This window comes from Mobula birostris, chromosome 17 (assembly GCF_030028105.1).
Source record: "Mobula birostris isolate sMobBir1 chromosome 17, sMobBir1.hap1, whole genome shotgun sequence".
NCBI lineage: Eukaryota > Metazoa > Chordata > Chondrichthyes > Myliobatiformes > Myliobatidae > Mobula > Mobula birostris.
The window spans coordinates 50,246,441-50,271,924 of NC_092386.1; the positions used below are offsets into that span (position 1 = coordinate 50,246,441).

The window sequence follows — 25,484 nt, forward strand, 5'->3', positions numbered from 1 at the left end:
GATGAGGCACTGGAGCACAGGAAGAACCATGGCTCTGCAGTGAGCATTCGCCTTCACAATGCATCTGAAACTCAGCAATCTCATTCGACCTGACCAACCAAACAGGCACTATCGGGGGTGCATAAATTAGCATCCAGGGTGCCCAATAGTTCCCTTGACTTGCGGTACGGAATGAGTTCATGCAATTTAACAATTGGCAAGTCAAGTACGCCCTTTTAACTTTCTCTACAGATCTACGGAAAACAGGTTATGCAACAATACAGTGCTGGCCAGAACTAAACAGTGAAATAGAGCCAATCAGTGAACCTGCAGACCCCAAGTATTCCTCTTGAGGTGTTCAAAGTAACCTCAGTTTCATATGTGTGGTCAAGAACCATCTTTAGGGATTATAAGACCTTATGTGATTGGTCAATCATGCTAACTGGGATAGTATAAAGGTAGCTTGCCGAACACCAGCAAGATTGAACTTCTAATCTGAATCCTTGTCAACATAATTTTCGCTGACATGATCGTTTTGATCTTTGCACTGCCATTACTTTGCATGCTGCTGCCAACGTTCCATCTGTGTCAACTCACTGCCATCATCAAAATCCAACAGACATTCCTAGTTTGTGTTCTTTTTTTAATTTAGCCCCGTTAATGATGGATACATACATACAGTGCGGTCTCTGAGTCTGAAGGCAGTGAAGCCTTGAATTCTAATCCTGCTGAGAAATGAAAACTACAGAAAGTGCATCAATACAATGTTACACACCTGGAGTATGGTTTTATCCCATTCCCATCAGATCAGCAACACCCCAAGGGTCTTATTTGAAATGCTGTACTGTCTAATGAAGCCGTAAAACCATCAAAACTGCAGGGACATTTCTGTAAGACACCCTGAAAAGGCTACTTATGGTATTACTCAGTTTCAAAAGATGAAAAAAGCATTTGAAAAGTGCTGCACACTCAAGTCATTTGCCAAGAAAGCTAAAAATGACCTTGACAGTGGTCTCATTGCTTCTTATAACATTTCCAAAATGATAGTAAAGTGTGGAAAAACTCATATTTGATGAAAAATTAATAATGCCTGCTATATCAAAAGTGCTCACCAGTGTTCTCAAAATGGATACCAGTATTTTAAAATCAATTCCTCTGAGTAATAACTTTGTAGCTCATCGTATTGATGAAATGAGTGAAAACATTGAAAACAGAGCTACAAAAAACAGAATTTGGGACACAACTGGACGAGTTAACTGTGCGAGACAACGCGGCATTGCTAATGGTATTTGTACTATTTATTAAATATGGAAAAGTTTATGAAGAGATTCTCTTGTAAAAAGTTAAAAACAAATTATCAATGGAGAATCAATCTACGACGAGCTCAAAATGTATACTGAGGACAAAAGTATTCGATTTGGAACATGATTCCTTGTGCAACAGATGAAGCACCATATATGACAGGTCACCATGCTGGTTTAGTGGTCTTCATGAAAAAAGAAATTCCAAGTCTGTTTGCAATCCATTGTGTAATTCATCATCAACATCTCGCAGCCAAAAACCTCAGCCAGTGACCTCTGTTCAAGCATAACTCTTGTAATATCTGCTATCAACAATATTAAAGCTCATCCATTAAATGAAAGACTATTTTGCCAGTTATGTCAAGGTAGTAATGAAGAGTTTGAACGCTCGCTTCTTCACACTGAAATGTGTTGGCTGTCAAAAGGCTGCTGCTTAAAATGATTCTTTGATCTTTTTGACATCGTGGTTGGATTTTTGCTGAAAGTTGGCAAGAGTTTTGAAACAAGATTGAACTTCTATGTAGAGATGTGGCATTCCTAGCAAATCTGTATGACAAAATGAACATTCTAAATATGAAACTGCAGGGTTAGAATTTCAATTTAATCCAGGCAAAAAGTGCAGTGTCCACTTTTATCGGAAAATTGGAAATATATTAGCAAAATACTGGGCGAAAAATCACCATCAAGAGAAAATCTTCAGTTGCTCGAATCCTAGCAACACACACAAAATGTTGGAGGACCTCGGTAGACCACGCAGCATCTGTGGAAAAGAATAGAGTCGATATTTCCGGGTGAGACCCTTCATCAAGACACAGTTTCCCAGCATGGAGAGTATGGCACTCTCACAAATGGTGATTTGCAAGAGTACTGCTTATACCTGCAGTTACTGAAGAATTTTCAGAATTGATTCAAGGATTTGAATGATCTGGAAATTCCAGACTGGGTAATTAACCCACTTCTTTGCAAGGTGAAAGAAAAGGAAGAGAACTTGCAAGAAGAAATCAGTGAAATTCAGAAAGATGAAGAAGCAAAAATGCTTTTCCAAAATGTCAGCTTTTGTGGTATGTGGCTACACTATCATACGAAGTTTCCAGGTCTTTGGAGAAGAGCCAAACTGGTGTTCATTGCATTTACATCCTCCTGCCTTGTTGAAAGGGGCTTCAGTGCAGTGAAACACGTACCCATAAAAAACAAAAACTACCTGGACATTGTTACATCAGAGGACTGGAGGCTTTTGCTTTCACAAGTTGAACCACATACTTCAACTCCTGCTAAAAACCATCAAGCTCAAGGATGACAATGATATTGAAGCAAGTATACAGCACACAGGTACTGTGTCAGATGGGATTAAAAGACAAATAAAAATTTAAAGTAGAATCATTTTTCGCATGTTAACAAATGGTAGACATGTTTTTACACTGTAGGGGGTGCCAGAAAACATACTGCGCCTAAGACAGGCGTTGGCAAGTATGGAAGCGTTTTAGGGGGCATTGGCAAGTAGGAAAGTGTTTTAGGGGGGGTGCTGGGCTAAAATAAAAAGGTTGGGAAACACTGCTCTAGCTTAATTTACCCCAGTAAATGGTTCCAGTAGTCTACCACATCAATACCCCTCATGATTTTATATCAGCGGTCCCCAACCACTGGGCCATAGACCGGTACCGGGCCGCAAAGCATGTGCTACCAGGCCACGAGGAAACCTTTCCTCATTCCCTGTCACAGCCACTGTTGAGCTTGAACACACGCGAGGTCATTACCCCCGCGTCATCCATGTCAGCGCGGGAAGGAGATCAACTCCTCGAGCTTGCACGTGATGGTGGGCTGAAAAGTATGTTTGACATAACATCTCTGCCGGCATTCTAGATCAAAGTCAAGGCTAAATATCCTGAGTTAGTCACGAAAGCACTGGAAACGTTGCTTCCACTTCCAACATATCTCTGCAATGAATGCAACAAAAACAAAACTGCGGAATAGACTGGACATAAGAAGCCCCCTTCGAATATCGCTGTCTCCCATCACCCCTCGATAGGACGGTCTTATTGCAGGGAAACAAGCCCAGGGCTCCCACTGATTCAGCGATATTGGTGTGTTGCAATGATTTTATATGTTCATACGGGGAAAATATGCGCTGTGTGTTTAATATCCAAACATTACTTAAAATTTTATGATGCTATTGACTTACAAGTGACTTATATAACCATATAACAATCACAGCACGAAAACAAGCGATCTCTGCCCTTCTAGTCCATGTCGAACACTACTCTCACCTAGTCCCACCGACCTGCACTCAGCCCATAACCCTCTATTCCTTTCCTGTCCATATACCTATCCAATATTTCTTTAAATGATAATATCGAACCTGCCTCTACCACTTCTACTGGAAGTTCATTCAACACTTACTTCAAGCTCCCCTGATAATTGACTTATCACTATATTCATGCGAGGAAAATAGGCGCTGTGTGTTTAATATTTAATTTGTTAGATAAACCCTTTTAGAAACGAAATTGAGTGTATTAGCCACTTATCACCTATATTCCGGTCATGATTAACACCCCCACCCAAACAGAATCGCCAAGGACGATTTGTAGGGAAAAGTATCGGCACGTACACACATGTGCACATAGGTGCCCGCGCAAGGCTTCATGGTCAACGTTGTCTTTCTCAGGGTAAACACAACGTATTTGACTGCTACTCTTGTCTGTTGGCAACCCTACCCCCCCCCCCCGCCATCTGCAAGAATATTGTCCATATTAAACCGGTCCGCAGTGCAAAAAAGGTTGGGGACCCCTGTTTTATATGCATTAATCATGTCCTGCCTAATTCTTTTCCACTTCAGAGAAAACAGACCTAGCCTTTTTAGTCTCTGCTCGTAACCAAAAGAAGTTTAACCGTTCTCTAATTTACATGTTAGTAAATAGAGTGTGCTGGTCACTTCGTCTATTTCCATCATAAAGTTCTACACAATAACCTGAAAAGTTGTATAGAAATTTGCCTGAACTTCAGAGTAAAGCACAATTGCGTTATGGAAGTAACTTATGTGGAGCTTCATTGAGCAAAGATGTCAAATTACACTTCCTTCAAATCTCATTACCACAAGTCTAAATGAAGTTGTAGTTTTTAAGATCTATCAACAATTGCTTTGTTTCTCTCATTCTGGTCTGTTGGGGGGAAGAATATCATTTACTTACAAGCAATATTAAGTTTGAATTGAATAGGAAAAGACTTACACAAAGACAAGATCTCCTCTCTTTGAGTATGCTGGAATGGCACTGGCTATTGTGGCAAATCCATATGAATAAATAATAGCTTCTTCTGTTCCCATAAACTTAGCAATTCTGTCTTCCAATTCTAAATGAACATCTGAAAAAAGAAAATACTGGTAAGCATATCCTTAAATGTGTAATTATGACCAACTTACAATACATTGAAACAATTTGAAGACTTTACAGGAGCAAAAGCAGGACGGATTTTAAAAAAACAAATCTTGTTGCTAGTGAGTTTTGTTTTGTAGGAGCAAGAGCAGAAAGGAGTTAAACAAACAGATCACATTAATTAGCAAATTGGCTAATTAGGTAGGCTGATGTGGAGCAGCCATTGTGTGAGTGGTTCATTGTAAGATTGGAGTGTGAGATGAGAAATAAGTGAGCAGAAAATTTATCTTAATGTGCAGGTAGAGCTTTGAGAATAACAGTCAAGGCAGTGATATGTTCTTCTTGCAGGATGTGGGAAGTGTGGGAGACCTTATGTGTTCCTGATGACTGCATCAATTACAACTCCTTGAGCTGGATGAACTCTGGGTCATTTGGGAGACTGAGGGGTTGACAGAAAGGAGTTACAGGGAGACAGTACACCTCAGTTGCAGGAAGCAGGTAACTGGGTGACCATTAAGAGGGGGAAAGGGAATGGATAGTCAGTGCAGGGTACCCCTGTGATAAGTATATCTCTTTGGATACTTTTTTTGGGGGGAGGGTATGACCTACCACAGGAAAGCTGGGAGCTAGAGTGCTAGGTCAAATGATGGAGCAGTTGGTGTAAAGGACGATGCAATGTGCAGGGGAAATGTGAGGAAGCACAGGCAATGGATAAGACATAAACGCAATCTGTTGATTGGGTAGAAATGTGATTACTTTAATAAATATTAAGAACAAGGGTAAAGAACTTGGAGCATGGATCTGTATATGCAATTATGAATTTGCAGTATTACGGAGACTTCACTGTCGTCAGAGCAGAGATAGTTTTATGTTCTGGGGTTTACATGTTTCAAAAGGATAAGGAGGCAGGTAAAGGGGAGAGAGAAGGAGGGAGGTAAAGGGGGAGAGAGAAGGAGGTAGGGGAGGAAGGAGTGGCTTTGCTAATTAGAGTAGTATCACAGCTGCAGAAAGGGGAGGACATCTACTGAGTCAGTGTGGGTGGAAGTCAGAAATGGGAAAGAAGTAATCTATTGAGAGGATTCTGTAGCGCGCCCCCCCCCCCAAATAGCAACAGATAGAGAGGCAGATTTTGGAAAGGTGCAAAAATTACAGTGTTGTTGTCATGGGTAACTTTACCAACTTCTATAACTTTTATTGACACTTCCTTACTGCAAGAAGTTTAGATAGGTCAGAATTGGTTAGGTGTCCACCAAGGGTTCCTGACAGTGTATGGACAGGTTTTTCTAGATGAGAGGCCATAATGGTTCATTATTGGACAACGAACCTGGTTAGGTGACAGATCTTTCAGTGGATGAGAACTTCAGAAATGGCGATCACAACTCCCTGACCTTTAGCACAGTCATGGATAGGGGTAAGTGCAGACTATATGGGAAAGTATTTAATTGGAGGAAGGACTAATTACCATGGTATTGGCAGGAACTTGGGAGTGTAGATTTGGAACAGGTATTCTCAGAGAAATTCACAGCATGAATTTGGATGCTGCTTATGAACCACTTTCAGGGTGTTCTGGATAGATTTGTTCCACTGAGGCAGGGAAAGGATGGTAATGTGAAGGAATCATGGTTTACAAGAGAGGTGAAACATTTGGTCAAGAGTGAGGAGGAAGAGTATTTAAGATTTAGGAAGGAAAATGAGAAAGGGTTCTTCAGAGTTATAAGGTAGCCAAGAAGGAACTTAAGAAAGTACTTGGGAGAGCTGGAAGGGGATATGAGAAGATCTTAAAACATACGATTAAGGAAAACCCCAAAGCATTCTACCATACATGAACAGGATGGTGACTACAGTGAGGTTGGTCCGTTCAGGGATAAAGAAGGAACATCTGCATAGTGTCAAGAGGACATAGAGGAGGACTTGATGAATACTTTGCTTTAGTTGACCAAGGAGAGAACTTGGAATGTGAGGTCACATAGAACAAGCTAACGTGCTGGAGGATGTTGAGGTTAAGAAAGTGGCAGTGTTGGAGCCTTTGAAGAACATTAGGATAGACAGATCCCAGGGCCAGACAGGATATACCCTAGGTTACTATTGGAAATGGGAAGGAGATTGTTGGGGTGCTGTCAATGGCCTTGTGTTCGCTCTACACATGGGAAGAGTAGCAGAGGGCTGGAAGATGACAAATTGTTCAAGAACAAATTTTTCCCTTGTTCAAGAAAGGTAATGGGAATAGTGAGAAATATGGACCAGTGAGTCTTGGGTCAGTGATGGGCAAACTAACTGAGAGGATTCTTAGGATAGGATTTACGAGCATTTAGAAAAGCATTGTCTTATTAGGGACAGTTAAAATAACTTGTGAGGGGCAGGTCATGCCTCATGAGCTTGATTTGAGTTTTTGCAGGAGGTAACAAAACATACTGATGAAGATAGAGTGGTGGATGTGGCATATATAGAATTTAGTAGGCTCCTTTAGAAAGTCATGGAAACTTGGCAGCACAGATTCCGAATTGGCTTGCCCACATAAGGTAGAGGGTGGTATTGGATGAAGCAGAAGCTACTTGGAGGTTGGTGATTAGTGGTGTTCTGCACAGATGTGCTCTAGAACACCTGCTTCTTTGATTTTTATAAATAATGGATGAGGAAATGGAAGTAAGTTTGCAAATGATACAACGGTTGGTGGAGTTGTGGATAGTGTAGGAGATTGTTGTACGTTACAACAGGATATAGACAGGATGCAGAACTGTGCTGAGAAGTGGCAGATGGAGTTAGATCCAGAAAAGTGTGAAGTGATACATTTTGGAAAGTCAAACTTGAAGGTTAATGGCAGGTTCCTTAGTCCTGGGCAGCAGCAGAGGGATTCTGGGGTTTCAAGTCCATAGATCCCTGATGGTTGTCACACAGCTTGATAAGGTGGTTAAGGTGTATAGTGTAACAAAAGATGTTAAATTTGATTCCTCCTTGGTATATGTTAAAATGTGTAACACAAAGTAGAAGCTTGTAAGTCAAAATGGTGTTAGTCTGGAATGTGGGAATACTTTGAGAAAATACAAATAAACCAGTCCATAGCAATGTTTTAAAAATTCAGTGTGAGTACTAGTCTACAGTCCTGAGAGTCGATAATAGCAGAAAACATTTTTGTCTGGGAACAGGAAGATAATTCTGCAGTTGCAGAAACCACCTGGCACTGTCCAACGGGGAAGTATTAGGGTGAGGAGGGTATTAAAAAAAGGGGCAATTTCATTGTGCAAGTAGCAATTTCATTTTAGTCTAGGTTCTGATGAGCATTCAGAGCTAGAGATAGAGGGATAGACAAGGAGATCAAGGGATACAGACAGGAAAATCTGGACACTTGTAGTTTCCTCTGGAAGTACATTGTGTAGTGTGGCTTAGTGATTGATTGATAGATAAGTGTTATGTTGCCTCTTTTACCACTTCGTTAATTTTTTTGTATACTTATTGTTTACATTACTCTAAGTAACTTCTTATAACCTTGAATATGTGTATACTGCCTCATTTGTTCGTGGATACTTTTTGCTGCTGAATCAAAAAAGAACAAGGGACAAATTTAAAGTATTTTCATTACATCTTCATTAGTTAAGGACTGAGTTCAAGACCTGTCAGATAATGTTGTAGCTCTATAAAATTCAGTTGGACCACACTTGGAGTATTATGTTCAGATTTGTTTGCCTCATTACAGGAAGGTGTGGAAGCTTAAGATAGGGTGCAGATGAGATTTGCTAGAATGCTGCTTGGATTACAGAACATGTCTTATGAGAATATGGTGAGTGAACTAAGACTTCGCTGTTTGGAGCAAAAGAGAATGACGGTGACTTGATAGGTGTATACAAGGTTATGAGAGTGTAGATAAGAGTGGACAGCTAGCACCTTTTCTACAGGGCACATGGCCAATGGCCAATACCAGAGGACATCCATTTAAGGTGAGTGGAGGAAAGAGGTTTTTTTTAAAGTTGTGGGCGCTACGACCACACTGCTGGGATTGGAGGTAGAGGCTGATACAATGAGGATATTTAAGAGATTCCTGGATAGACACATGGATGTCAGGAAAAAGGGAGAGTTATGGGATATGTAGGAGGGAAGGTTAAATTGATTGTGAAATAGATCTATAAAGGTCAGGACAACATTGTGGACTGAAGTATCAGATTGTGCTGTACTGTTCCATGTTCCATTTCAGGTGTAATCTATATTTGATGAACAGGGCTTGGGGTAAGTAGGTAGGTAGACCAAAAGGTGTACAATTCTAATACTGTTTTCTATATACTTGGAGCAGCAGCTGGGGACTTAAATACTGCATAAAGATTCCTGAATAATGACAATCAATAGTCACTAGAAACAAAGCAAAATTTATTCTAAGAGATGATGAGTTGTCATTTCAAGGAGAAAGGGGAAATAAGGCCAAAGTTTAGTAGTTATTAGGGGAAAACTGAAATATGTTGAACAACAGTATGGGTTACTTTGAGTATTTTTTAAAATGCATGTAAATTGTATACAACTGCACATATTCTTGTGTCATTGTTTTACTAGAGTTATGTCATTATTGCTGTCTCTGACAACTGGCAGTGTTTAAAACTGCAAACAAAAATTAAAGATTTGGAAATTATGATGCCTACATTTAAGGGTCTCCATTGCTGCCTTCATTATTTACACTCATTCTCTCTTCATTAAACCATCTCCAGCTCTGATTTCAGTACTCCTGATTTTGACAAGCTAAACATCCATGACTTTTAAAATGTGAAAATCAAAACTGCTGTATGATTTTAAAATTGCTGCATCATTAGAAGCAATACTTCAGCAGTCTAGGCCCTTAATTCAGAACGCCCCTCCCTAAATTTCTCCATCTTCCTCTGTTTCCTTATGATTCTCTTTTAAAACTATCCCTTTGAAAAGGTCTTGGATCATTTGTTCTATTGTGTTTTCATAAAGCTTGTATTGAAAACTATTTGATAGTCCCGCATATGAAACACCAGGGGAAATGATACTCAACAAATTAATGTTGGTAATATAATATTATTATCTTTTTTTTAAATTTTATTTTTATTTGGATAAGGAATTCACAAATATCATGTACTTTTTTCACACACACAACCTTTTCCATTTTTTTATATGTATAAAACTATAATTATTTATACATTCTTAAGTACACATTGAGATGATATAAAAGGAAATTAGACACTTAAATAGATAATTCTAATCTATTAGGCTAAGAAATGGTATTAGTTGTTAAGAAAAATAATAGTTTCCATATAACTCTTCTGCACCATTTCCACTGGTCCAAAATGTTGTATATAAGCCTATGTAACAACCATTGTAGGTGTTCATATCCTAATTTGTTCATGCTTGCTCCTGCCCGCAGACATAATTATCCAATCCCTATGTACTTATTTACTTAATTTTTTCATTTTTTATCCCTTGCCCAAATCTTTCCCTTTACTTGTGTTAATTCTCTATTTTCCAAAAGAAAACAAAAAAAAAAGACATTTAGACTAGGGGTGCTTACATTAACAATATTACTGTGTTGATGAGAAGAGCAGTATAAATCACTAGGAGAGTCATCTAAAGTCTGCTCGCATTGGGGTTATATATTCAATCCATTTATTCCAGATTTGATAAAATTTTTCTTTTTGAATTCTCAGGGAGTAAGTCAACTTTTCCATTTTAAATATTTCCAAGATAATTTCGTGCCAATCTTCTAATGTAGGTGGTATTGGATTTAGCCACTTTCTAGTGATTGATTTCTTACTTGCCGCTAAGAGGGCCTGCAGCAACTTTATATCTTCCTTCTGTTCAAGAAACAATACATGCCCCAAATAGAGCATCTCAAAGTTCAGAGGTATCTGGGACCTAAGTACCTTAACTAATGTTCTATGAATACCTTCCCAATATAGACTTAGTTTAGGGCAATCCCAGAAAATATGAAAATGATTTGCCTCCTTGGAGCTGCACCTTCTCCAACACGTCACGTTTGTATCTTTATATTTTTCCTGATATGGGGTCTTGAAGTATCTTATAATGTTTTTCCAACAATGTTCTCTCCAAGTCAAAGAATTAGTCGAGGACCATTGAAAGCTGCAGATTTTCCCCCAAGCCTCCTCTGAAAGTACCAACCCTGCTTCCTTCTCCCACTTCTCTTTAATATACAGTGTATTTACATTCTTAGCATGGGAGAGTGCATATAATCGAGAAACTGATTTACTAGGTATTGAACTGCAAGCCGAATTCAGAATCTTGAAAAATTCTAATTCTACTTGTTGATAGGTCTGTATATCTACAACTCTGGTTAACATAGTTTCGTACTTGAAGGTACCTAAAAAAGTCATTATGTTCTAGGCCATATTTGTCCTGCAGGATTTGGAAACTTTGTAATACTCTTTTATCTATAAATGAGAGGTAGGTTGTAAGACCTTTCTTTATCCATAGCTCAAATCTTTTATCTCCTCTGTTGGGAAGGAATTCGGTATCATATGCACACCATCTAAAGAGTTTTAACATGTTATTAATTCCACATGAATTAACCACCTTCTGCATACTTTTAATGTGAGATTTATCCAACTGTTTTTAAATTTTTCCAACTGGGCCATCAATCCTTTGTCAGCTATTGAGGCCTGTAGAGGAAAACTGTCAACTAATCCAAATTCTATTTCCTTCCATCTAGCCTTATATTCCCTATTACACCAATATAACAAAGGGGTTATCTGTGAGGCATAAAAATAATTTCTCAGGCAAGAAAGAACCATATCTCCTCCTTCCTTCCCTAACTATAAGGTGTTATATCGAATTCTAGGTTTCCTTCCTTGCCAAATGAAGCGGGAAATCCATTTGTCCCATTCCCTGAATTGATTATCATCCACCTCCACCGGTAAAGTACGGAAAAGATACAATAACCGAGGAAGAATATTCATTTTTATAGTATTTATCCTTGAATTTAAACTTTAAAAAGGGGATAAGATTCCATCTATGCATATCTGCTTTTATCTCTGAGATTAATGGCCCATAATTTAACTGTGACAGTGTTGAAAGATCCTTCGGCAGGGTTATTCCTAAATATTTTAATGATTTAGCTTCCCACTTAAGATCGTATGTATCCTGCAATTTTTTGGATGGTGTATAATTTAGGGAAATAACCTGCGTTTTCTTTACATTTATTTTATAACCTGATATTTTCCCAAAGTCATCCAACAGTGTAAACAATCCTATAAATGATTTTTCTGGTTCACTCAGATAGACCAAAACATCATCTGCGAATAACAACAGGAATTCTGCAGATGCTGGAAATTCAAGCAACACACATCAAAGTTGCTGGTGAACGCAACTTCGGTCTCGGCCTGAAACGTCGACTGCACCTCTTCCTACAGATGCTGCCTGGCCTGCTGCGTTCACCAGCAACTTTGATCTGCGAATAACGCCACTTTCTGTTCAATCCCTGCCACCTTGATACCTTTTACGATTTTGCTCTGTCTTATTAGTTGGGCAAGCGGTTCAATATATAGCGCAAAAAGGAGAGGAGAAATTGGGCATCCCTGTCTAGTGCCTCTCTCTAAGATGAAGGAGTCAGAGAGGTCCCCATTTATCTTAATTCGGGCTGTAGGGCTGTCATATAGAGTCTGAATTACTTTAATAAACTTTTCTTGAAAGCCGAATCTTCCTGACACTCTGTATAGGAATGCCCAACTAACCGAATCAAAAGCTTTCTCAGCGTCCAATCCTACTACCATTGTCTCTGTCTCGTTCTTATTAACCTGTTCTAATATGTGCAGAGTTCTCCTTATGTTGTCTTTGTTGAATAAATCCAGTCTGGTCTAAGTGGATTAGGCCAGGTAAAAGCTTTTCCAATCTGCGCGCTAGTATAGATGTAAATAGTTTGTAATCTAAATTAAGAACACTAATTGGCCAATAATTGCCACATTCTAGTTTATCTTTACCCTCTTTAGGAATAACTGAAATAATCGCTTCTCTCCAGGAAGGTGGAGTTTCTCCTCTCTGCAAGATCCAATTAAAGGTGTTAAGTAGTAATGGGGCTAACTGTGTCTTCAGGGACTTGTACCACTCTGAGGTAAACCCATCAGAACCCAGGGACTTTCCAGCCTTTAACCTAGAGATGGCCACATTCAGTTCTTTGACAGTTACTGATTCTAATAAACTTTCATTTTGTAAATCTGTAAGTTTAGGTAGATCTAAAAAATTCAATACACTGTCTATATAGGGCTCATTGGGGGCCCGGGGTTGGGAGTACAGCTCGCGATAATATGTTTCAAAACTCTCTTGAATTTTCCCTATTGTACTCTCCACAAGCTTTGTCTTTGGATTCTTTATTTTATGAATTGTACTGTCTGCTTGTTGTTTTCATAATTTATATGCTAATAATCTAGCTGATTTACCTCCTACTTCATAATTCTTTTGTCTCAGGTAAAGAAAATTTCTTTGAGTTAACAACGTATAAATATCGTCAATTTCACTTTGCAATTTCCTAATCCTGTTTTCGATTTGAATTACTTTTGTTGCTATCTACAACTTGAAGTTGTTTTAATTTTCCTTGAAGGTCTGCTAATTTTTGTGCATTGATTTTTTTCATGTGAGTGGTAATGGAAATAATTTTCCCTCTCAGTACAGCTTTCAATGTATCCCATAAGATCACTGGTGATGTTTCTCCCGTGTCATTAAGGTCTAGATATTCTTTGATTTCTCCCCTTAATCTCTCCATTACTTTCGGGTTATTGAGTATATGTGAGTTTAGCCTCCATAGTGTTTTCCTCATTTTCCTTTCCAGGATTAGAGACATAGAGACTGGGCTATGATCCGACAGATCAATTGTTGAAATATTACAGTTTTTTATCCTGAGTCTATCTGTATTAAAGATAAAGAAATAGTCTATCCTTGAATAGGCTGAATGAGGGAAAGATTAATGTGTATAATCTTTACTAGTAGGGTGTAATTCCCTCCAGACATCTATAATTCCCAACTCCTCCATCAATGAATTCATTTTCCCAGTCAGAGGTTTATTCTGAGTAACTATTCTTGAAGAATCTAATACAGGATTTAATCTAATATTAAAATCTCCTCCACAAATTACTACCCCTTGAGAACTGACCATTAGGTCAAAAATGTGTCTATAAAATGACCATTCACAACCTGGAGGAGCATAAACATTCAGCAATGTTATTTCTGTACCTTCTATTCTTCCTGTGATTTTTACAAACCGTCCTTCTTTGTCTTAAGTCTCTGAAATATGTTCATAATTAAGAGTACTTGATATTAAAGTTGCTACCCTTCTTTTGTGACTCAATTTATATGATGAATAAAATACACGCTTAAAGCCCATTCTTTTTAATTTTCCATGCTCAGATTGGCTCATATGTGTTTCCTGGAGGAAAGCTATTTGTGCCCTCTCTTTTTTCAATTTAGACATAATCTTATTTCTTTTAATTGGATTCAAAACCCCATTAACATTATAGGAAATTATTTTTACCAATTCAGTTTGCATTTTTCTCTAGTAGAAAAAAAACACTCTCCTTTTCTAACCAAACAGTAAACAATCCCTTCTCAACAGTAAACCAAGACATATAACCACACCCTAGACATTTTTGAACGTGCAACATTTGAAAATTTTTCCCGACTTCCCACAGTCAGGCCTGAGCACCAACCCGCCTCAGTTCAGAGGGGTAACCTCTATCTTCACCGTGTTAGAGGGCCCTCAGCAGTTTGAATAATCATAGAGAATTTTCTCCTATTTATGTCTCGACCAAATTGCTATCATTCAAGTTATTCCGCCTAGTTTATTTCCAGTTACCAGTTTTCGTTTTACCTTTAAGTCCGATTTACTCTTTTCAGTCATTTCTCTTAATTAATCTGTATTCTCTGTACATTCGCATCTGAATATTTGCAGCTTTTCCTTGTAGTTTGACATTCTGGTTCGAGTGGAGCGTCCTTGCCCCACTAACTGCCATGACTTCTGCCGAATCCTCTCCAGTAGCGACTCCGGTTGGGTGATAACTTTAATAAGTAGTCCCCGGTCCACCAGGTCCGACGTTGCCTCCTCCACCGTAGCGTAAGTTTTTGTCCCTTCGTCGTAAAAGACTCTCAGCCGAGCTGGATACAGGGTCTGGAATCTGATGTTGTTTACCTTCAGGACTCGCCGTGTTTCCGTATATTCCTTCCGTCTGGCAAGAATCCCCGGTGCGTAGTCGTGGTCTAAACTGATTTTACAGTTGTTCCACATGAAACCTTTATTTTGCCATGCCCTTTCAAGCACCTCTTCCTTCGTTCTGTAACTGAGAAATCTGACCAGAATCGATCTGGGCTGGGCGCCTGCCGGGGGCTGTGGTGCCAACGCGCGGTGAGCTCTTTCTATCTGTAGGTCTTTTGCGGCCGGTATATCAAGGTTCTCTCTAAGCAGTTTCTCTATGAAGGGAATCATCAATCCGGGTTTACCATCAGTTCCTTCGGGAACTCTGTAAATCCTCACATTTTTCCTTCTTGATCTATTAGTTTCCACTGGAGCTGGTCTTGCAGCTTCAGCACTTCTGCTATCACTTCCTCGGCGTTTTGTAGCTTCTCTTCAATTCCAACAATCCTCGCTTCGGCTTCATCTATCCGCGAGTTAGTTTTTACTATTTCTCCTTTAATATCTTCCAGATGTTTGCTGTTACCTTGTCGGAACTCGTGAATCTCTCCGAGAATCAAGGACAGAGTCACCGATTCCCCCTCATTATCTCCATCCTGGCTTGCCATGGGGGAGCTAGGCCCGTCGCCTTGCCGCGTCTCTTTATGTTTATCAGCCTTTGGAGCGGACTTTTTAATCTTGTTCTTAGACATCATCCTTGCCCCTTTTATTAATATAGTTATGCAATATTAAGTATTTGTCTAAATTCGATTTTGGGGCAGTTTACCTCCTTTTTTGTCGAGAGACTTTTTCCTTACGCCGCCATTCCCTTGATGACCCGGAAGTCCACCCTAATATCATTATCAATGATAGTATATGTTGAAGATTATACATTAAACATATAAAAACAAAATAAGATAAAATCAATGAAAAAGTTTGTATGAAATATACTAGTAGAAAAGATGAGTAGCTCCAATTATATTGCTTCCTTATCTGGCACAAATACACTCCCTAGGACACAGTGGAGGTCAAAAGATAATCAACAGATTCTCTCAATGGTGGTGGAATCTGAAGTTCAGAATCAGGTTTAAAATCACTGGCATATGATGTGAAATTTGTTGTTTTGCTGCAACAATACATTGTAATACATAGCAATAAAAACTATAAATTACAGTTAAGATGCATACAAAACTAAATTAAATGAGTAGTTCAAAAAGAGGGGAAAAAATATTGAAGTATTCATGGTTCATTGTCCATTCACAAATCTGATGGTAGAGAGGAAGAAGTCATTCCTGGTACATTGAGTGTGTGTCTTCAGGCTCCTGTATCACCTTCTTGATGGTAACAAGAAGAGGGCATGTCCTTATGATGGGGGTCCTTAATGATGGATTTCACCTTCTTGATGCATCGCCTTTTAAAGACATCCTTGGTGCTGGGGAGGTCAATGCCCATGATGGAGCTGGCGGAGATTACACCTTTCAGTAGCTTATTTCGATCCTGTGCAGTGGCTCCTAGCAGATGGTGATACAACCAGCAAGAATGCTCTTCCCCATACATCTGTAGAAATTTGCAAGTGTCTTTGGTGACATACCAATTCTCCTTAAACTCCTAATGAAATGCAGCCACTGTGAAGCCTTGTTTGTAATTGCACTGATATTTTAGGCCCAGGATATATCCTCAAAGATTCTGTCACGCAGGAACTTGAAACTCCTCAGCCTTTCTTTCCACTTTTGATCCCTCAATGAAGACAGGTCTGTGTTTCCTTGACTTGCCCTTCCTGAAGTCTGCAATCAATTCCTTGGTTTTACTGATGAGTGCAAGGTTGTTGTTGTGACATCACTCGACCAGCTGATCTAACTCGTTCCGGTACAGCTCCTTATCAACATCTTAAGTTCTGCCAACAACAGTCGTATCGTCAGAAAATTTATAAATGGTGTTTAAAGTATGCCTAGCCACACAGTCATGGGTGTAGAGAGAGTAGAACAATGGGCTAAGCACACATGCTTGAAGTGCACCAGTGTTGATTGTCAGTGAGGAGGTGATTTTATTTCCAATCTGCATTGACTGTGATCTCCTGGTAAGGAAGTCAAGGATCCAGTGCCAGAGGGAGGTATAAAGGCCCAGGTTTGGAGATTTTTGATTAAAATTGAAGGTATAATTGTGTTCAGGGCACAAGCTTGACAAATGTTTGAAAGATGCATGACATATCAGAAAATGAATCCTGGAGCAGCAGAAAAAACTTAAGTACTCTTGCCCAGCCTAGTTGATTTTTTTTACATTTACAAGTAGACTACATTTCTTCACCCAAGTGTCAAGGGTGTTCAAACAAACTGGTAATAGTGGAAAAGTTTTCAAGATGGGTGAAAGCTATTCCAGCAAGAAAAGCCACACCCACATACATGGCAAAAAAACTCTGCTCAAGGACCAACTTCCAAGGTAGGGGTTGTCCAGAATTGTGTCGACTGAACATTGAATGGAATTTTCATTGTCTACATCACACAGGGTCATCAAAGCAAGTCCAACAAATGAATGGAGCCATCAAACAATGACTAAGTATCATGAGGAAGGAATTCCATGGCCTATGGCTATTCCTATGGTCTTGTGTAACAACAGAGCAACCCCAAACAAGAAAACTAAACTAAGTCCATTTGAAATGGTAACGGCATTCTATATCACTGCCGGAAGCCCTTGATCTCAGAAAGGCTTATTTAAAAAGTATTGAGGTACAGCATGGAATAAGTCCTTCTGGCCCTTCAAGCCATGCTGCCCAGCAATCCCAACTTAATCCTAGCCTAATAGGCACGTGGCCAAGTGGTTAAGGCGTTCGTCTAGCGATCTGAAGGTCGCCAGTTCGAGCATCAGCTGAGGTGGCGTTTTTGTGTCCTTGAGCAAGGCACTTAACCACACATTGCTCGAGTGTCTGTGCGAGGACTAGCACCCCACACAGACTTCCAATATGTGCCTTGTAAGACATGAAAATGCCCGACACAGGCCTCTCAAGGTCTGAGTCAACATTCCCCCCACCCCCAATAACAGGATAATTTACAATGACCAATTGACCTACCAGTCTTTGGACTGTGGGTGGAAACTGGATCACTCAGATTAAACCCACGTGGTCACAGGGAGAATGTACAAACTCCTTGCAGGCAGTGGAGAGAATTGAACCCGGGTCACCTGTACTCTAAGCGACGTGCTATGCCAAACAGTTTAGTTAACTATGGTACAAAATTAACCAAAGCAGTCCAATCTGCTTCTCTACAGGTTTCTGCTGCTTGGAGTGATCTAACAGGAGAAAGACACACCTTGATCCTGGTGAGTGGGTCCTAGTTGAAAAACCGCAATAAGAATTAATGGGAGCATGATGGGAAGGTTCCTATGAAGTGCTGTTAATTACCAACTCAGCAGTGAAAGTAAGTGGATACACCCCAGCCACTGCAAACAAGCTAATGCTGTACCTAACGAGGATAACAAGCACAGTGGTTAACATGCTAGTAACCTCTTGACCCACTGCCTACACTGCTGAGCTACAGTGAGTAAGTTACTAATCAGCCAGAAGACTTCAAGCAAGTCGACAACTACTGGTCTTGATGAAGTTTTTTCTAATTTTAGTAGTTAAATTTTTGCCAATGTTTCCTCACTTACTATGAGTACTAATATTCACACTGTGCTTTATCATAGTTCACATCTGTTTTTACTTGTATAAGGGACATTATTAAAAAAGTTCAAATTCAAAACTTCAAAAAATAGTTTGATATTTCATAATTTAAGTCATTTTTGATTATTTTACACTTAACATAGATACAAGTTTTTCTGCCTCTGAATTTCCAGATGTAATGATTCAAAGAGTCATTTTAGAATCAAAGGGGCGATTGTTGGATCCAAATCTTAGTTGTTATTTTCTGTGCAGTTGAACAATTAATTGTCTGCTTGTATTTTAAGTAGTTTTAATATAAGTAACTGCTTAGTATGCTTCCTAGTGGTCAGTAGGTATACAGTATGTAGTTGTTCAGTACGTCCCTTAGTAGCTACATTGGTATGATTCTGGAAACTTTTCTTGGTATTGCATTATGTGAATAGGAGCTTTCTGATTGGCTGACTCCAATCTGCAAATTTGAATGGAATATTTATCTATGTAGTATACACAAAAAAAAGCTGCTCCATGCTGGGTGCCATCTTACTTTTGCTTCTGTTACTGAGCATTTTTAGCTTTCTTTGTTCTGTTGACATTTAATAAATCGATCATGAAACAAGTTTTGTGCCACTTTCCTGACTTCTGAAGGAACTTTCAATTAAATACATCAGAATCCAAGAAAAGCAACTTGGTTAGTTTGAAAAACTTTTAACTTACCAAAAGTTCCATAAAATCCTCGTGGTCCACATGTACCAACACCATATTTCTTCAATGAAGCTAAAGCCGCATTCTACACACGAACAAAGATGTACTTTTAAAAGTACTGAATCAAGTTTTAATTTGAACAGAAGTAAATTCTATGATTCAATTTATAAGCTAAAGAACAGTATTGCCAAGAAACTCTAATTGGAAATATATACACCACACCTACTATTTTTGAATCTTTGTTCATTCCAAAAATGACATAACCCCTAAAAAGAAATATCCTATCCACCAGTTCCACTACAATGGAGTCCTTTTTAGTTATTTGTCAATTACCACTTTCAATCTGTTTAAGACCATACATAACACAGAAACATATTGCTTAGACAAATGCATCAAAAAAAATACTCACCTTGACTTTTTCATTGTCTAGCAATCCAAGAAAATTAAAAGATGCAAAGTTTATACATTTTTTACCATTAACCACTATGTTGTGAGTTGGAGGGCTGAAAGTAATAAAAGATAAAATCAGCAAATGTCACTGAAGTTGTACAAAGCTCCAGACAAAAAAAAACAGTATATCCCTTTAATTACATGTATGGTTATAAAGAGTTTTAACATAAAATGTTAAACTAAAGAAGAAGCAATTTATGATCAGCAGTACCAACCCAATAACATTAGAGCAAAACTCTTGCACTACAATCAAATGTACTGATTCCACCAACTCATGAACTGATGATGAATTTTCTTGTTCAGTGTTGCAATTTTCTTCCTTTCCCACTTCCGGAAGGTAATAATTAAGTCTCAGACCAACTCTGAAAGTACAAGAATTTGCGCTTTGCCTCATTCTTTACTGCAAATATAGCAAAACATCAGGTCATTCTAGGTCACTAGGTAAGTATATTAATTGAGCTAGAGAATTCCAGAGCCCAGGAGATGATGCTGCTTTTAAAATGGGTCTCACAAGGATCAATGAAAATAGTATAGACAAGATTCATTCTTGGGATTTTCCCAGTTCTTTTGGCTCAGAACACGACATAACACCTCTTAGAAAGTAAACCGTTAAGGATAGTTGCTTTATAATATAGAATGTTTGAATACATATTTTGAAAAATGTAGTTACCACTAATCCATGTCAATTAAGAGTTAGAAACAAAATTTAGAGGACAGAGGATTTTCAGGCATTCATTATCTTACCTACCCTGTGACAATATTATTGTTAAAAGCAGGGTGGTCTTTTGATATTGGTGGGACAAGTGGTTCTGGCTGCCATTCCTCAATAAGCTCTTCTTTTTCCTGATGGCAAAAACAACAATGTAGAACAACTGTAAGGCAATGTGTTGCCTAGAAAATAAATTCTGTTTTAAAAATTCTGCTTGATTACCTTTTCTGTAAGGTCAGAACGTTCCTGAAGTTTGTAGGTTTTGGAGAAAAGCAGTCTCACTATCCACAAAATAAGAATTCCTTCTAGAATCAGATGGTATGCTGGAGCCTAAGGACAAAATAAAACATGTATAAGTTGCAAACACAGGAAAATCTGCAGATGCTGGAAACATTAATTGGATGTGTTGTTACTCATTGTTAGGGCAACATGTTCTGCTGTAACAAAGTAAAGGTTACTAAACACCTTATTGATCAGTATATGTTTAATGTTCTATATCGCAAAGGCAGCAGTACCTCAGTCCATCATTGTAATCCACACAAAATTTAAGATTCAAGATTAACTGCCTTAGAAAGTTTTCTCTGGAGTTTAGCAGAAGACAGTATAAGATCCTGAAGAGGCCTGACAGGGTAGATGCTATGAGTATGTTTCCCCTTTTGGCATTGTCTCAGTATAACAGGGCCAGCCATGGAGGATTGAGATGGACAGTAGCTTCTTTACCCAGATGATTTGAGTCTTTGGAATCATCTTCTGTGGATGGTTTTGACCACAGTAGAATCATGGGTTGGGAATAGGGCAGGATGTTTGGACGATTTAAACACCGGGCCAGATGGATTGAAAAGGCAGGACGTCGGGACCAGAGGCAAGGGTTGGACTGGTTCTGTTCGCTGCTCCACAACGTTTACTCCGCTCTTTGCTGCACGGAGGCTGAGGCCATAGTCTGCTCCAGGCTCCGCAACGTTTACTCCACTGTACACTGAAACGAGGCTGTGGCTCCAGGGTCCACAATATTTACTCTGTTGTACACTGAGCTGAGGCTCCAGGCTCCGCAACGTTTACTCCGCTGTACACTGAAACGAGGCCATAGTCTGCTCCAAGCTCCACAACGTTTACTCCACTGTACACTGAAACGAGGCCATAGTCTGCTCCAAGCTCCACAACGTTTACTCCACTGTACACTGAAACGAGGCCATAGTCTGCTCCAAGCTCCACAACGTTTACTCCACTGTACACTGAAACGAGGCCATAGCCTGCTCCAGGCTCCGCAACGTTTACTCCACTGTACACTGAAACGAGGCTGTGGCTCCAAGGTCCACAACGTTACTCCGCTGTACAGTGAACTGAGGCCATAGCCTGCTCCAGGCTCTGCAACATTTACTCTGTTGTACACTGAGCTGAGCCTAAATCTGTTGGTCTTCCAGTACAAGCGATGTCCATAGGGGAATACTGGCTACTGGCACATTTCATACTACAAGACAGCATGCTGAGGGATGCATTGGAGCCATCACAAAAGCATTGTGGAAGATTGCAAAGACCATTATGCTACGCCGACTTTGCAGGGTAAGTCTAGTGTAGAGGCTGCTCAAATACTTTAAGTTAGTATCATCCCAGGAAGCCACATGATGTTGGTATAAATTACACTATATGTGCAAACACTACCAATGTACAGAACTGATACAGGTGTCCCCCGCTTTTCAAACGTTCGATTTACGAAACCTCACTGTTACGAAAGACCTACATTAGTTACCTGTTTTCGCTAACAGAAGGTGTTTTCACTGTTACGAAAAAAGGCAGTGTGTGAAAAAAGGCAGTGCGCAAAAATATCAGCGCACGTCCTGAGCAGCCGCTCCTCCCCCGGATTCGGAACTGCATTATAGCCGGCATTGCTTAAACACGTGCCTGTGAGCAGCCGTTTGCAAGACGAGTTTTAAGGTATCGGAAAAGCCTAAAGGAGCTCGTAAGGGTGTTACACTTAGCATAAAACTAGACATAATTAAGCGTTTCGATCGTGGTGAATGAAGTAAGGACAAAGTGAGTTTGGCTTATGGAAGTTGACGAAGATGATGTTGAAGAGGTTTTGGTGTCCCATGACCAAGAACTGATAGATGAAGGGCTGATGCAACTGGAAGAGGAAAGGATACCAAACAAAACCAAATGCAGTAGCGAACGGACCGAAAGTGAAGTCGTCCAGGAACTGAACGTGAAGCAACTGCATGAGATTTTCGCGGCAATGATAAAGTACGACTTTAATTTTGAAAGGGTACGTTGGTTTAGGGCATATTTGCAAGATGGTTTGAGTCCTTACAAAGAACTATATGATACAAAAATGCATGAGGCTAAGCAGTCAAGCAAGCCTTCTACATCAGACAAAGAACCTCGACCTTCGACATCCAGGCAGGCAGACAGCGAAGAAGGTATCCTGCCTGCCCTGATGGAAACAAACCACCCCAACCCCCGGGCTGCGGAGAATACAGCAGTAGCCGGGACGCACCCAGCACACCTTTAAGAAAAAAAAGCTGAAATAAACAAGCTAATTAATTAGCTGCCACCCGGCACGTAAATGTCGGCCCAGATCAGAGGCGATTGCCGATTGCGTCACCTCTGATCTAGGCCAACATTAATTAGCTTGTTTATTTCCACTTTTTTCTTAAAGATGTGCTGGGTGCGTCCCAGCTACCGCTGGACTCCTGCATGCTTCACAGATCGGCATTGGTTCGCTGCCCAGAGGGAGGGGACCACTGCACTGCCCCAACCTTCGACGACTCAGCCTAACACACCATCATCAGTGTGCTTGGCGCTGTCTTCCCAATTCTGGTAAGTGATACTACACCGTACATACATTATTTCTACTTTATATAGACAGTGTATTTCTATGTGTTATTTGGTATGATTTGGCAGCTTCATAGCTTAAAGGTTACTGGAGAGAGTGTTTCTGCCAGGAGCGCTTGCGTGAGATTTTTGTTACGGAGAACAGTGCGGCAATGATGGTAGAGAAGTATTTCTATTTTATATAGGCTGTGTATTTATCATATCATTCCTGCTTTTACTATATGTTACTGTTATTTTAGGTTTTTATGTGTTATTGGCATGATTTGGTAGGTTTATTTTGGGTCTGCGAATGCACACAAATTTTTCCCATAAAAATAAATGGTAATTGCTTCTTCGCTTTATGGCATTCCGGCTTACGAACCGTTTCATAGGAACGCTCTACCTTCAGATGGCGGGGGGAAACCTGTAAAATGTAACTTCTGAACAATACAATGAATGTAAAGAGCACAAGCACTGTTTTTGTATTTGTATGAATTTTTATGAATAAATGTGAATTTTGAAATGAAACCAGCCCACAGCAATAATTGGTGTTTGCATACCCAGGGTCTTCACACTGCTTGCTTTATGCAGGATGAAGGTTTAACTAAGTGGATTTTGCCTCCTTTCTCTGAAGATTCGTGTCATGTCTCCAGAACATAATCCACATGTTTAATCTCCAAATAAAATGAAATGAATCTCGTTTGGGCCACATCAAGCTAATCTCACCCAAAGACCAAAGTTCTCTTTTGGTTCTGCCACCCTAATTTCTGCGTGTTTGCGTTTCTTCTTCATCTTTGTTATACATTCAAATCTTCGTATATACGCCACGTCCTCCTAATCATAATTCCAAAACGCTCAAGTAATCAAAACTTAATCATGAAAGGGCACATGTATGGAGTACACTTTTTTCAGCATTTCCACACAAGGCCCCCGGTTTCTACGCCCACCCACATAAACATTCTGGGTTATTAACTACTGGATTACGACATCACAGACCGGTACAATAACCGCCCTCGTTCTTTCCCAATTGGCCTGCAGAACCTACAATCACGCTGTTCACGGTAAAGTCTGCGAAAAAAAAATCTGCAGCTGAATTGGATGGTTCTGCGTTCTGTCAAACCCACTTCTTACTTTCAGTGGAGGATCTCATTAGTGTAGCACCTGCCCTCAGCACAACATTCAACAGCTAGTCACTTCCTGGTGAGACCAGAGTTACTTGTTATCTGCAACGTGCCTTTAGGGAATTAAGCGCTGTTTTCCGAAATGAAGTTGTTTCCTGTGATTAGTTTTGTCTTACCTCATAAAAAGCCTGGACCATTTCTACCAACACCCACTGTTGCCCCGTCGCCATCTTGCTGCCTGGATGACAAATTGCCAGCATTAAAGATGGTGGCTATGTGCACGCATGCGTATTTCAAACTTGTGACAATCCACCGGCACCTTTGATATGGTCACTGTTTGATCAATTTATATCACACGGAGAAATTCTTTGAAAAGACAAACATCGGGAAAATTTCTGTCATTGTGAGGTTATCTGCAACACAAAAGTACTGCAAATGTTCACAAGGCAGAGGTTGACTCAGTAAATTAATTGACTTGATTTGAGATCGATGCCTCCTTTGACTAATCGCAGCTCCTTTAAATTTTTAAATTATTCTCACTTTGAGTCCTCATGAAAGTGTTGCATTTTTCTACACTAAAAATGTGGGACATGCATTTTTCAGAGACTGGTTGTGCCAGCATCCATGACTTACAATTTTCTAATATTACTTTGAGGAATCAGATTACTATTGGTCAACCACGGAGCTCCTCATTTGCATATTTTGTAAATTTGGTTGCATTTTAATTACCTTTGAAAGATTAAGATTCAAAAATATTAGTAGCATAGGTGAGCTATATATTTGTTACATACAAACTTAAGAAAGAATGTGCACAAAAAAATTATAAATCACTACAAATGTAAAATAATCCAGTTTCTGGTACTTTATATAGCCTTTGGTTAGTGATTATTGTTGTGCTCGCTTCGGCAGCACATATACTAAAATTGGAACGATACAGAGAAGATTAGCATGGCCCCTGCGCAAGGATGACACGCAAATTCGTGAAGCGTTCCATATTTTGCATGATAAAATACCAGTTGAATGATATTACAACTTTTTATTATATAATAAGGTTTTATATTTTTATTACCACTACAGGCTTCTCCACTTATATTATAATACTGAGTTGTGAATATTGAAAATATTGCAAAAATTTGGGCACCCCGGTCAAAATTTCTGTTACTGTGAATAGCTAAGCAAGTAAAAGATGACCTGATGTCCAAAAGGCATAAAGTTATAGATGACACATTCCTTTGATATTTGAAGCAAGATTTTTTTATTTCCATCTTTTACAGTTTCAAAATAACAAAAAAGGAAAAGAGCCT

At 39.4% G+C, this 25,484-nt stretch overlaps 1 protein-coding gene and 1 non-coding gene across 2 annotated transcripts in view; one reads left to right on the plus strand and one right to left on the minus strand.

Moving 5' to 3' along the window:
• The window catches only part of sptlc1 (serine palmitoyltransferase, long chain base subunit 1), a 41,542-nt gene extending 17,115 nt beyond the window's left edge, over positions 1-24,427 (minus strand). The window contains exons 1-6 of the mRNA XM_072281706.1: positions 24,357-24,427; positions 20,474-20,581; positions 20,291-20,385; positions 19,502-19,595; positions 19,105-19,177; positions 4,505-4,637 (exon numbers count right to left, since the gene is read on the minus strand). Coding sequence (XP_072137807.1) covers positions 4,505-4,637; positions 19,105-19,177; positions 19,502-19,595; positions 20,291-20,385; positions 20,474-20,581; positions 24,357-24,410 — 557 coding nt within the window. The 5' untranslated portion in view covers positions 24,411-24,427. The remainder of the gene's footprint in view (positions 1-4,504; positions 4,638-19,104; positions 19,178-19,501; positions 19,596-20,290; positions 20,386-20,473; positions 20,582-24,356) is intronic.
• A 646-nt stretch (positions 24,428-25,073) lies between these two features.
• Positions 25,074-25,180, plus strand: LOC140211768 (U6 spliceosomal RNA). The gene has a single exon (XR_011889581.1). It is a non-coding gene; the product is annotated as a U6 spliceosomal RNA (small nuclear RNA).
• The last annotated feature ends 304 nt before the right edge of the window (positions 25,181-25,484 follow it).